Here is a 13166-nt window from a genome sequence, read left to right as displayed (position 1 = left end):
GCCTCAGAACTCCTCAACCCCTCACATGCATACTTCCCTCTGGAAATATTGTATAAGTTCCCTTTCCCTTGTTAGCAATCAGATTTAGACAGTTTCTATTCAAGTGCATTCCAAAGAAGTATGAATAATAGAAGGGCCAGTCTGGCCTGAATTTGTTTGGGTACACAATAAAGTAAAAGTACCCTCTAATAACCTTTTATGGAGACTTTCTTGTTTACAATCTTTATGTCTTTGCATAACTGAACATGCATGATTAAGATCAGAACATGAGTGGTAGGGAAATGATCATGTGAGCTAATCTGTGGATCTAAAGAATCACTCAATGTATGCCCCACTTAGTAAGCAACTCTGCTTCCTCTAGAATTCAGGAGCAAAACTTAGGGTTCTAAGAGCTATTGAACTTTACTGCAAAACTTTATGAGCCCTCATTTTTAACTCCTTGGATATGGAGCCAAGAACTTGAAAAAAGCTGGGCTACACTCCTCTACCTGCAATATTATGTCTATATCTATAATTGACTTTCAAATTGATTTCCCCAAAAGTCAATTGTTAAAGCAAGCCATCAAGGAAGTCAAAGAAATAAAAAAGGAATTAAAAATGTTTGAATACATTTCTGTTTGATATGTGCATCTGTAAATATCCTACAGCAAGTTTTTATCCTAAAATATGCAATGGGTCTATTTACTGTGGTAAATCCTTAAGCTTGGATTTTCATTTGTTAATTTTGAAGAGTTCTTATGAAATGCAGGCACACAAAATAATATGTAAATAATGTAAACAATCAATTTGAAATGGCTTATTAAAACTCAGAAAAAAAACTTTGGTAAACTGAGTTAAGCATGTTGTTGACAACTACGTCTCTTATTCGTATAACTAGACAATCTACAGTGGAATAGTTTTTATAGCTATCAAAGATATATAATTTGGTTGACATATGTATATTACATAGACTATCTCCAGTATTTAAAGAATGTTTACAGCATACCTTTGTGTTTTTTTTGTTAGATACTCTTGTATATAAGGACGTAGGCCATTTAGTCCCACTGTCTAGATAAAGTATATACTTGCTCTATCTGAGCTGTCTTTATCCCTGCACATCTTGTAGGCAGGGTAAACTTTAGGACATCATTTTTGTGGGTGGGTTTGTATTCCCCTCTCTCTTTTAGAAGACTTGTACTATTTGTTCTCTATGGCCTCTGCTACCAACTTAAGTTCCCCGCTCTCCCCCCACCCTACATCCTCCCTGAAGCTTACTTAGTTCTCAAGCTCATCACAAATACGCCCCTGCCCACAGTTCCCCTTTTCTCTGCAGGCTTTCCATCCATTAGTCCCTGCTCTCCGAAGGTCTGATCTCCACCCTGATATCTCTCCATGCCTCCTCTCCTACCTTGTTCCCTCTGTTCATCCTCTACCTCTGTCTATTCACTTTTCCCTTCCAAGTGAGATTTAAGCATCCTCACTTGGATCCTCTATGTTACTTATCTTCTTTGGGTCTGTGCCTTGTATTATGTTTATCCTGTAATATATGGCTAAAATCCTCTTATAAGTGAGGACATACCCTGTGTCTCTTTTTGAGTCTGAGTTACCTCACTCAGAATGATTTTTTTTTTAATGTCAACCAATGCCTGGTCCAATCAAAGACCCACCCTATGGGAGAATGCCAATCCTCGACACTATTAATGATACTCTGCTAAGTTTTCAGACAGAAGCCTGTCCGAGTTGTCCTCTGAGAGGCTCCATCCAACAGCTCCTCAAAACAGTTGCCAAGACTCACAGTGAAGAAATAAATCAGAGAGAGAGAGAGAGAAGCTCTTGGAAAGCAATATTTAAAAAGTAGGAATAGCTCTGAAAGCTAAATGACAATAAGACCTTGTTTGTGCAAATATATGAAGAAAACTCTGATGTCATGGGAAAGAAAAGTAGGCAAATCTGTGATCATAGTGGAAGATAGTCGGATTCGTTTCAGTAACAGACAGTATAGCATATGAAATACCAGGATGATACAGAAAACTTGCATAACATTATACAACTACCTCACCGAAAGTATTTGCATATGTTTCAGAAAACAAGATCAAGTGCACTCATTAGCAAATGCCAAGTCTATCAGCAAAATAATTTAAAATATTTAAACAAAAGCATTAATTTACATTTTAAATGCAAATAGAGATAAGCATTTCAACGAGAATGGTTGCTTGTTCTTTTGTTTTAGATTTTGTGTTACAGAAACAGTGTCATACCGTAAACCAGGCTAACCTTGAATTTATGCCAGCTTTCGTTCCTATGCTTCCAGAGTTCTGAGAGTATATGCATGAATCACCATGCCCCACTGACCATAGGATTTCAGTACATATTGGAAACAGTTTATAACACTTCCTTGTCTTAAAACTAATTTCAAGACTATCTGAAGTTTAAAGTATGAAGCGTTAAACCTCCATTTTATGCAGCATATAAACTCTATACACCATAGAGTCAATAAGCCAAGAGGAGTTTACATAATTATTTATAACTTCTGGTTGCAAAATGTTGTTTATAGCTCATAAAATATACCTAAAGACATGTCTAATGAAATATTCAATATATTTTTGATCTGAGATGCCCTGGATTATAAAATATACCATTACTTTACATTGTTGAATAAAACAGTAATTGTTCACAACTATTAATAATTCATATATATTCTCTTATTTTTTCATCAGTCTTGCTAAAAGTTTGACCACTTAGTTGGTTGTTTTAAAATAATGATCTTTCTCATTTTTATTTCTATTGTTTTTGTGTTTCAATTAAAAAACAATTTACTCTTTTTGGTATCCCAGAAGCAGAAAGACACATATAGTATATACTCACTTATAAGTGGAAATTAGACATATAATATGAGATGAACATATTAAAATCTGCACACCTAAAGAAGCTAAGCAAGAAGGAGGACCCTGAGTAAGATGATCAATCCTCATTCAGAAAGGCAAAAGGGATGGACATTGGAAGAGGAAGAAAACGGGGTATAGGACAGGAGCCTACCACAGAGGGCCTCTCAAAGACTCTACCCAGCAGAGTATTAAAGCAGATGCTGAGACTCATAGCCATACTTTGGGCAGAGTGCAGGGCATCTTATGAAAGAAGGGGGAGATGGAGGACCTGGAAGGGACAGGAGCTCCACTGAAGAGCAACAGAACCAAAAAAATATGGGCCCAGGGGTGGGCCCAGGGGTCTTTTCTGAGACTGATACTCCAACCAAGGACCATTCATGGATAGAACCAAGAACCCCTGCACAGATGTAGTCCACGGCATCTCAGTGTCCAAGTGGGTTTCCTAGTAAGGGGAACAAGGGTTGTCTCTGACATGAACTCAGTACCTGGCTCTTTCATCACTTCTCCTGAGGGGGGAGCAGCCTTACCAGGCCACATAGGAAGACAATGCAGCCAGTCCTGATGATGATGACACCTGATACTCTAGGGTCAGATGGAAAGGGCGGAGTACCTCCCCTATCAGTGTACTGGGAAGGAAGTGTGTGATTGGGAGGGGTCAAGGGAGCGAGCTACAGCTGGGATAAAAAAATGAATAAATTGCAATTCATAAAGAAATAAATTAATTAAAAAATTGAGTTGGGTAGGTGAAGACGTGGGGAGGATCTGTAAGGCACGAGGAAGAGGGAAACCATATTCAGAATATATTGCATGAACTTTTTTCCATTATAAAAAATAGAATCTAACATTTTGCTTTGTAAAATATGTAAATTACTTAATGTGATGTCAGAAGAGCCTACCACCTTCTGACATTTTAAAACGTAAATCATGTGTATATGCTGAACTGTTTAATGGACTCTTCACAGATATAAAAATACAAACAGATGTAGACAGTTTAAGTCACAACCTAAAACTTTCTGCTAAATGACTTTGGATTAACTAGTTAGGTTGAACTGAAACTAGTGTCTCACAGACATAGCTTTCTCGGCATGTGGGTATCAGGGCAGATTTATAAATTCATAAAAGAGTCATTCTGCTTTGACTCTTTGAGTAAAGATATTACACAGGCATTACCTAACATAAGAAGTTATTAACTCAGAAACACTTGAAATGTGTGAATTTCTTAAACTTTATCGAGAGCCCTTGAGCTAAGAGTTTCTATTGATGTATTCTGAGATCTTGAGCTCTTTGCATAAGGGACACTAAGTGATAACTCAACTCTTTGCCTTTGGGTTATGTGAGGCTATATTGTAATATAAGGCCAGAGTTAGAAACCAATCTCTAAGACTTCTGTTCTTCAGAGTTCCCCAGAAATTTATACCAGTTGATAAATGAAGATGTCAAGAAGGCCAGACGTTAATAAATAGGAATTTCATACATAATGAGCTATATGGTATGTATACTCATAAAAAACAGATGATTTATTTCAAAGAAAAAATTAAATTTCCAAATTGTAATAAATCCAATCAAACTTAGAGAAGAATTTGTTTTATTTGGATAAACTCACATAGCACTCACAATTTGTGTATCTTTAAAGTTCCTATTTGTCACATAATCTAGGAAATATTAAGTATTTTAGAACAGTTACCCACTGAAATATTTTTTCAACTGGATGTTTCTCTAGTACCACCAATTCATTTATAAGTTAATAATGTTATTTGTCTTAGCAGAAATTTTATGCATACTAGTTATGATAAAACCCATGTCTCTCCAAGTTTATAAGACATAAAGTAAATTTCACATAGCCATGTCTTAGTGCATTGTATGATAGATATAGACTTGTAAAACTATTTGCTCTTATAGCTTTCACTATCACATACTCTACTGTAAACTCTTCTTTAAATTGTTTCTTGCATACCTTGCATTATTTTTGAAATAAATTAAAAAATTTGGGACATTTTTTTCTTCCTGGCTCTTTGCTCATATATTTTGGTTTTCAGTTTTATGTTTTAATGGATTTGCTTGCTTGTGTGTGTGTGTTTTTCTTGTCTTCTTGACTATCTTCCTTCCTTCTTTCCATCCTTCCCTCCTTCCCTCCTTCTTTTCTTCCTCCCTTCCTTCCTCTCTTCCTTCCTCCTTCCACCACTCCCCTGAGGGCTTGTTAGCTGAGGCAAGAAACACGAGGTGGGAGTTACCACAGAAAGAGAGGAACTCTGGGATAGTTAGAGGTAAGAGATTCATCTTGGACACAGAAGAAAATGGGCGTGTGAAACTGCAGAGTGGTAACCATACATGCAGCACACATAGAATAAAATAAACGAGTAAAATAGCTTCCACCCAGCTGGGGAATGAGCCAACTCTTATGGCCTAGGCATTTATTCATAATGAAGTCTCAGAGTAGTTATGTTGGGAACTGGGGAGTAGGTATAAAAACTCATGGTTATACTCTTTTTGTCTCTTGTTCTTTCTTCTTTCTTACTTTCTTTTTTCTATTGTTATTATTATTATTTTTTTTACTGTTTCCCTGTTTTGTTTTCTTAAGAGAGATAGAAAGAAGAGGTGTCAAGTTTTATGTTTGGGAAGGTGGGGATTATCTGGGGACAGTTACGCATAATGGAAAACTGTGATCAGAATATATTACACAAACACTTTTTAACTCTATTAAAACAGTAAATAGATCCATGTGGATAAATAATCTACCTTATCTTTTCTCTGTTTTTCATCCTGGTACACAGTCCAGTGTTCTCCATCATTGCTGTAGGCTAATTTGTATGAACCAACAAACTGCACATGGCCAAAATCCTTTGCTCCTTGTGTGATGATGCCAGTCACTTTTGTAGGGACAAGAAGATCAACCTGTAAAGAGAAGAGCACATTCCTTAATTGTCATGACTTAATCCACCATAAATCTGCAAATCTCTATAACTCAGGAGATTAAAAATCAAGTATGCTAAGTGAAAAATCTCCAGATTATTAGTACTTTGAAAGGGGTGACTGCATTTATCTCTGGTTTGATTTTGATTTTTGCCATGAGGTTTATAATCTAAGATATCTTGGGCAACCATGCCAGCTATTTTAAAATAAAGTGATGGTCACTGTAGCTCACTAGTTCTTCTTCTGTTAAAATGGTTCACTTATCTTGCAACCATCTGACACTGAGCTGCACTTGAACATTTCTACTCATAATTTAATGTTCAGATTTATTTATGCATCCAATCACATAAAACAAAATGCTTCACAAAGAGCAATATGAACAATAACTCATATTTGATAATTTAATATTAAATAAGATTCTCACTGGCTGTAAATTTTGGTCAATTCTGAAATATGTAATTAATAATAATTATTGTGCAATAAAATTCCTCTTTTAGGAAATTATAATCCTTAGTAGTTTGAGGATAAAGTCAAATGTTCAAAATTGAATGGCCTTTGTAAGGACAACTGGAGAAAAGGAATAAGTGAAGGATTAAAAATATGAAAGTTTAACTGTAGGGCTTTGGTTTTTATATATTGTCATTCCTGCAACAAAAGAGTGAACAAAACCTGTAGGTGAATCCTATAAATAAAGCCTATCAATTTAGTGAATGACAAACTAAACTATTATATAGTAAGATGATCAAAATATAAGTAAAGCCCAGGGGCTCTGGATAATTTTTATGAAATAGCATAACATAAACAGTCCCAGAACTTCCCCATTTATCTATCTATCATCTATCTATCTCTCATTCTTTTTTATTATGATCATTTATAACAATTTATTCAATTTGAATCCCAGCTGTGGCCACCTCCTTCATCTCCTCTCAATCCCACCCTCCCTCTCTCTCTCTCTTCTCCCCCTATGGCCCTCCCCTAGTCCACTGAGAGAGGAGTTCTTCCTCCCCTTACATCTGACTCTAGCTATAAGGTCTCATCAGGACCTGCTGCATTGTTTTCCTCTGTAGCCTAGTAAGGCTGCTTCTCCATCAAGGGGATATGATCAAAGAGCCACTGAGTTCAAGTCAGAGACAGTCCCTGTTCCCCTTACTAAGGACCCCATTTGGATACTGAGTCTATGGGCTACATTTGAGCTGGGGTTTTAGGTCCTCTCCATGCATTGTCCTTGGTTGGGCTATCATTCTCTTCAGGGTCCCCAGGGCTCAGTGTTTTTGTCTCTGTTGGCCTCTGTTTGGAGTTCCTATCCCCTCTAGGTCTTTCTCTCTTTCACTTCTTTCATAAGATTCCCTTCTCTGTCCAAAGTTGGGCTCAATAGAGGAATATCGAATGGCAGAGAAACACTTAAAGAAGTGCTCAGTGTTCTTAGTCATCAGGGAGATGCAAATCAAAACAACCTCGAGATTTCACCGTACACCCATCAGAATAGCTAAGATCAAAAACTCAAATAACAACACATGCTGGAGAGGATGTGGAGAAAGGGGAACCCTACTTATTTTTAACTCACTCTTGAATCTTTTTTATAACTTGCAACACTAGCGAAAACTAAATTTAGAGACTTTATTTTCTTGGCAGGAAACTTTTGAAGTCACCTACGCTTTTATTTACGTTTCTTGATGTATAGCTTCCCTTCTTGTCTGTACAAAGCACCCTTTGCAGCTATTTCCTATAGCTTAGTTCCATGCTACATCCTTGAGCTTATCATCTTTAACCATGATCCCACGAGTAACCTCAGTACTTTCAGGCAGTGTGTACTTTTGTTCCCAGTTCAGGTCTTCTGTCCTATGATATTTTCGTGTAACCCCAAATAGATGGTCATGGGTCAGACAGAGGAAATGAATGGCAACAGATAGCTCTGGTGTATAAAAGGAAAGACAGCATATTTGGTCACACAAATACCTAGGAAAATATGTAAAATTTTTGTGTTACACTTTGGGATGACACACAAATATATATATATATATATATATATATATATATATATATATACACACAAAAGTGTGTATTTTATAATATATGTATGTGTGTATTTAAATTTATATGTACTTTTTCTTATTTGCAAGACTATCCATTAAAGTCAGTAAGCTAAATTTAAGTGACTGACTGAAATAGAGGAATGCATCTCCCGATGTGGGAAATATTTCAGGAGGAGACATTGTCAGCGGTAATGTCATCTAAAATACCCATGAGTCAAACAAGAACGTTGGAGAGCAAACACGATGTGCTGGGCATGGAGGCTGCTCACACTGTCTAGGGTGCTTTGGTACCCCATCTTTGCTGCTTCAGTTTACAGGTGTAGGAATAGATACTTAGAGTAGTAACAAAACACAGCACCCATTCCAAAGGTAAACAGTGAATAAAAGACTCTTTGTTTCAGGGGTCTTCCACAGACAGGAATTCTCTGATCAGTAAATCATACTTTCATTCAATGAGTCAATCATTTTCTTTTTTTCTAAAAACAGTGGATAATATCTAAGGAATCTCTACACTCATTAAAGTGACAAAATATGAAGAGTCACAAAAACAATGCTCCCTTTACACTAGGAGTATTCTCCATGTTAGCATTAATTTCTACTGTACTCTTTAGCTGACCCAGCTTTAAATATGAGTAGCCTTTCCTGTTATAAATCTAAATATAATTGCTCTGAGACACTGGGTTACAGATTCTGTCAATCATAACCTTCTTCATGATGTTGACATGTTACCTGACAGAAGTAAGCCACTGTGTACCGTCACAGGCTGCAAGCACACAGAACCTCAATGGCTCAGGGAAACGAACCTCTCAGGTTGACTGCTCAGACCTGAATGTCTGTGATCCTCAGCTCAGATGTGAGGGGGAATCTTCCAGCATCATTTTCCTGTGCTCATTCTTACAGTCATCTCCAACTCCTGCTAGGCAGAATGTTTTCTCCTAAATTGTGTGTCTTGGCTCTTACCAACAGATATGTTTTCACCCACTCTAACTGCTCCCCTTCTCTAGCTTTTTTTTTTTATCTAGAAATGTTTTTCTTTTCTGTTTCAGTTAAGTCAGCTTCTGCATAGGCAGCAATCTGTTCCAACCTGGATACTTTCCTAAAATTTCCAGCATTAAATTTAGCATACCAGCTCTAAGAAGGCTTCTTTCAGTACAAAAATACTTCTGAGTCACATGCAAAATGAGCTTGCTGAAATGAGGCACACATAGAACTCCTCCAGAAAAAGACACTCAGAAGAATTCTGGCCAGTGACTGGTATTCACAGGCAAATCTGAGTTAAAGTGGAACTACAAACTTTCTAGATAAAATACCAGGACTCGAGCAGATTCCCACCTGCCAAGGTTTCACTCAAAGAGGAGAGAGTATTTAGAGCACTTGGGCTGGTCAAGGCTTGACATTAGCGTAGTGCCCTGTACTTCATGTCTGAATCTGTATGACACAAACCTTACATGTACCAAATTCTTAGTAAAAGTCTGGTTGCTGCCAACTGGAGGTGGTGCCTTAGTAGGTCTCATGAACCTAAACAAATCTATGGCTTAGACAGTCATTATGTGTCTCTCCACAAAATTATATCTAATTTAATCTAGTTTTTTTTATATAACATAATATTTTTGGTCAAGGAAATGAAGTGTTGTAGTTGTAGCAGATAGATCCCTGGAAAAAGCAATAGCCAATAATTTTTTAGTATTTGAAACTCAAGTTTAAGAGTTGGTAACTCTCATGTAGCTGGAGGTGGTGGCTTCTTAACTGTCCATGTGCTTTTCTGTCTCTCCCAGACTCATAGGAAAAGTTAAGTGAACCACGGCTCAATATTATGAAAATAAAATGACTGTGTATCTGTCCAACATATACATTAATAAATAGAAAGAGTAGTTTAAAATAATTAATTGGAGAATTAAATCAAATGGAGAAAACTGACAAATACTCTGTGAGAACCTTGTTAGAAGGCTGTAGAAATAGGGATCGGGGGTCTATAGCTCCACATATCTACACGTGTACATGCAGTAACTGTAAATAAAAGAAAAGCCCATGAAATTGAAGGAATGCAGGGGAGGGTATATAACAGGGCTTAAGAGGAGTAAAGGAATGGAGAAATGTCATTGTATTATAGTCTAAAATTTTTTAAAGTATCAAATGCATTCACAACATGAAAAAGTCAAACTACATTTTGATCATATTTTCAAGGTATATGTAAAGATAATCATTTCTTATTAAAGTAGTGAAAGAAAATTTGATATACACAAAGTTCTTATTTATGAGTAAAATGGTTAACAGAAATATTACTAATAAATTTTATGATGTCATCATTCAAATATTCATTTGTACACAATATAAATGTAGTATACATTTGTTACACTGAAATATTTAGGTCTTCTATATGCTAAATATATGTACACTTTCTTCATGTGTAATTAACCCATTGTAGGTTGGCTCTATGAATGCACAGCATACATCTATTACAGGCAATTACTTAGAAGAAATTTGTTTTCAATAGACATAGGACTCCATGCATGCTAAACAGGTGTGGTAGAATTAGTTCTTATGAATATTTATTTCACTATAACATTGTACCAAACAATTACAAACTGACTAAAATTACATACTGACTAAAATGCTCAATCTGCCTCCTGAAAGGAAAAGAGGATGGACATCAGAAGAAGAAGAAAACAGGAAACAAGCTAGAAACCCTCCAGGGAGGGCCTCTGAAAGGCTCTGCCCTGCAGACTATCAAAGCAGATGCTGAGACTTATGGCCAACTGTTGGGCAATGTGTGTGTCATCTTATGTAAGAAGTGGGAAATAGTAAGATCTGGAGTGGACAGGAACCCCAAAAGGAGAGTAACAGAACCAGAAAATTTGAACACAGGGGTCTTCCCAGAGACTCATACTCCAACCAAGGACCATTCATGGAGATAACCTAGAACCCCTGCACAGAGGTAGCCCATGGCAGTTTAGTGTCCAAGTAGGTTACATAGTAATGGGAAGAGGGACTGCCTCTGACATAATCTGATTGGCCTGATCTTTGATCACCTCCCCCTGAGGGGGGAACAGCCTTACCAGGCCACAGAAGACAATAATGCAGCCACTCCTGATGAGATCTGATAGACTAAGATCAGAAGGGAGGAGGACCTCCCCTATCAGTGGACTTGGGGAGGGGCATTCGTGAAAAAGGGGATGGAAGGGTGGGATCAGGAGGGGAGGGGAGAGGGGCTTATGGGGGGATACAATGTCAATAATGTCAATAAAGTGTAATTAATAAAAATAAAATAAAAAAGAACCCCCCCCCAAAATTACAAACAATGTCCATTAGATTTGTGACACACAATGACTCTTGCTTGCATTTGAACTATGTTGTTATCATCTGTTGACTGTACTTTCAGGGAGAACAGGCCAATTAGGTAGTGTGTTATTTTATTATGATATATTATTCACCCTCTGTATCTTATTTGACCTTACTATTATTCTAAGGTTTAGAATCCTTAAATACTGTGTATGCTTGGCAATATATGAATCTACAGCCATTTTTTATAATCTGTTTTTTGAAATGGTTACTTTCCAAAATTAGTTTTAACCATTTAAGCTATCAATTAGTTCTCCTGTGTTTATATTTTGAAAATACAATTTAGTAATAAAATTATATACATGGTGCTGCGAGAAGCCTACTGAGTGCATGTGTTTGTGAACTGCTGTGTTGGCAGGACAGCTGGCATGGGGCAACATCCCAAAATCAGGTTATCATCTGTCCTGGACTCAAATTAGAGAGAATTCTACATCTAGCAGCTACGTTCAATAACGAAACACACACCTGTATGTCAGCTTGAACTTCGTCCCCCATTTGCTCTCAGCCTATAACTGTTAACTTTCTAAAATGATGAATTTAGACTCATGCAAGTAGTTTTCTGAATATTTTACCAAATAGTGCAGGCAGCTTCGTGACTAAGAGTACGTTAGATCTAACCATTTAATTCTAATAATCTTTTTCATGGTAAATATAATTGTATGCTGAACAAAATCTTTATGAAGAAAGAGATAAACTTTGTCTCCCATATTAAATTTTGACTACCAGATGCAGTCAATAGTTTTTCCTTGTTCATGTATGTTTTTCTGAAAATTTCTAAAGTTTGTCATTAAAAAATAGCATTATGAAATGATTTTTTAAAACTAATAAATATGAATTTAAACATAATTCAGTTATTTATAATAATAAACATTAGTCCTAGTTTGCCTTTAGTTGCTGTGATAAATACCATGGCTTTAAACAACACGAGGAAGGAAAGGATTTGTTTAGATAGAAGATTACAGTTCTTCACTAATGGAATCCAAGATAGGAACCCAGAGCAGGAAACTGGAGTCAGGAACTGATGTAGAGACTATGGAGGAGTGTTACTTATTGGATTGTTCCTGGCTCACAGCTGACTACCTTTCTTGTACAGTTCAAGCCCACCCACCTGACTAAGGATGAAATTGCCTCCAGTGGCCGAGTCTTCTCAAATCACTCAGCAATAAGGGAAACATCCCTTCACCCAAGACCAGAGTGTTGGAGAGAATTCCTCAATTGATGATCTGTCTTCCCAAATGACTCTGGGTTCTGTCAAGTTGACATTAATGCTAGTCATGACATTACATGCCTACAGGAAATTGCTTTACTGTTCTTATCACCTCACTAGTAATTTTCTAACTTATAGTAATTTAAGACATGCTTTTTTCTCTATGGAATTCCATGATAGCGACTGGTAAATTTAAACAAACAAACAAACAAATATGTATTCTGCTCTTCAATATTTCCACTCAAATCAGGCTTTTCAAAAAATTCTAGTGTTCTTATTCTCCATTTACAAAAATACATTTAAAAACCAAAAGGGAATAAAGGAATTATGTTTAACACAAAGCATGCATTGTTTCAATTTGCTCCACAACTATACACTTTCATCTACTGTAAGTATTTCCCTTTACTACTCACAATCTGCCCTGTGGAAAAGTGTGCTTTTGTGACATCTCCAATGGAAAGGGCATTTTTAAATTTAATGTCCTGAAACTGCACTTTTGATTTTAATTTTCCTAACTGTGCAGTCTCATTAGCAGTATATACATTATCCTCTTTAATGGCCTATTACAAATCTTCTGGTCCACCTTTGAGTGACTACTTATATATTATCAATATTTTGTGTCATATTTGCATTTCCCATGGATGACCATGTACTTTTATTTAATATTTGACTGTGTCTTGGTTAGGGTTTTAGTTGCTGTGAAGAGACACTATGATCATGACAACACTTACAGAGTAGCTATAAGAGTTGGCTTACATTTCAGAGGCCTAGTCCACCATCATCATGTTGGGAAGCACGGCAGCATTTAGGCAG

General features: G+C 36.6%; 1 protein-coding gene across 2 annotated transcripts in view; it reads right to left on the bottom strand.

Annotated features, from left to right (window-relative positions):
- The window catches only part of Edil3 (EGF like repeats and discoidin domains 3), a 530137-nt gene that overhangs the window by 26759 nt on the left and 490212 nt on the right, over window positions 1-13166 (bottom strand). For both annotated transcript variants that reach the window (XM_060377743.1, XM_060377742.1), the window contains one exon: window positions 5601-5756. In XM_060377743.1, the coding sequence (XP_060233726.1) occupies window positions 5601-5756 (156 nt within the window). The remainder of the gene's footprint in view (window positions 1-5600; window positions 5757-13166) is intronic.

The sequence above is a fragment of the Meriones unguiculatus genome, chromosome 2, assembly GCF_030254825.1.
Source record: "Meriones unguiculatus strain TT.TT164.6M chromosome 2, Bangor_MerUng_6.1, whole genome shotgun sequence".
In the NCBI taxonomy this organism is placed as follows: domain Eukaryota; kingdom Metazoa; phylum Chordata; class Mammalia; order Rodentia; family Muridae; genus Meriones; species Meriones unguiculatus.
Note: the sequence above shows the minus strand (reverse complement) of the source record. Positions and strands in the feature narration are given on the sequence as shown.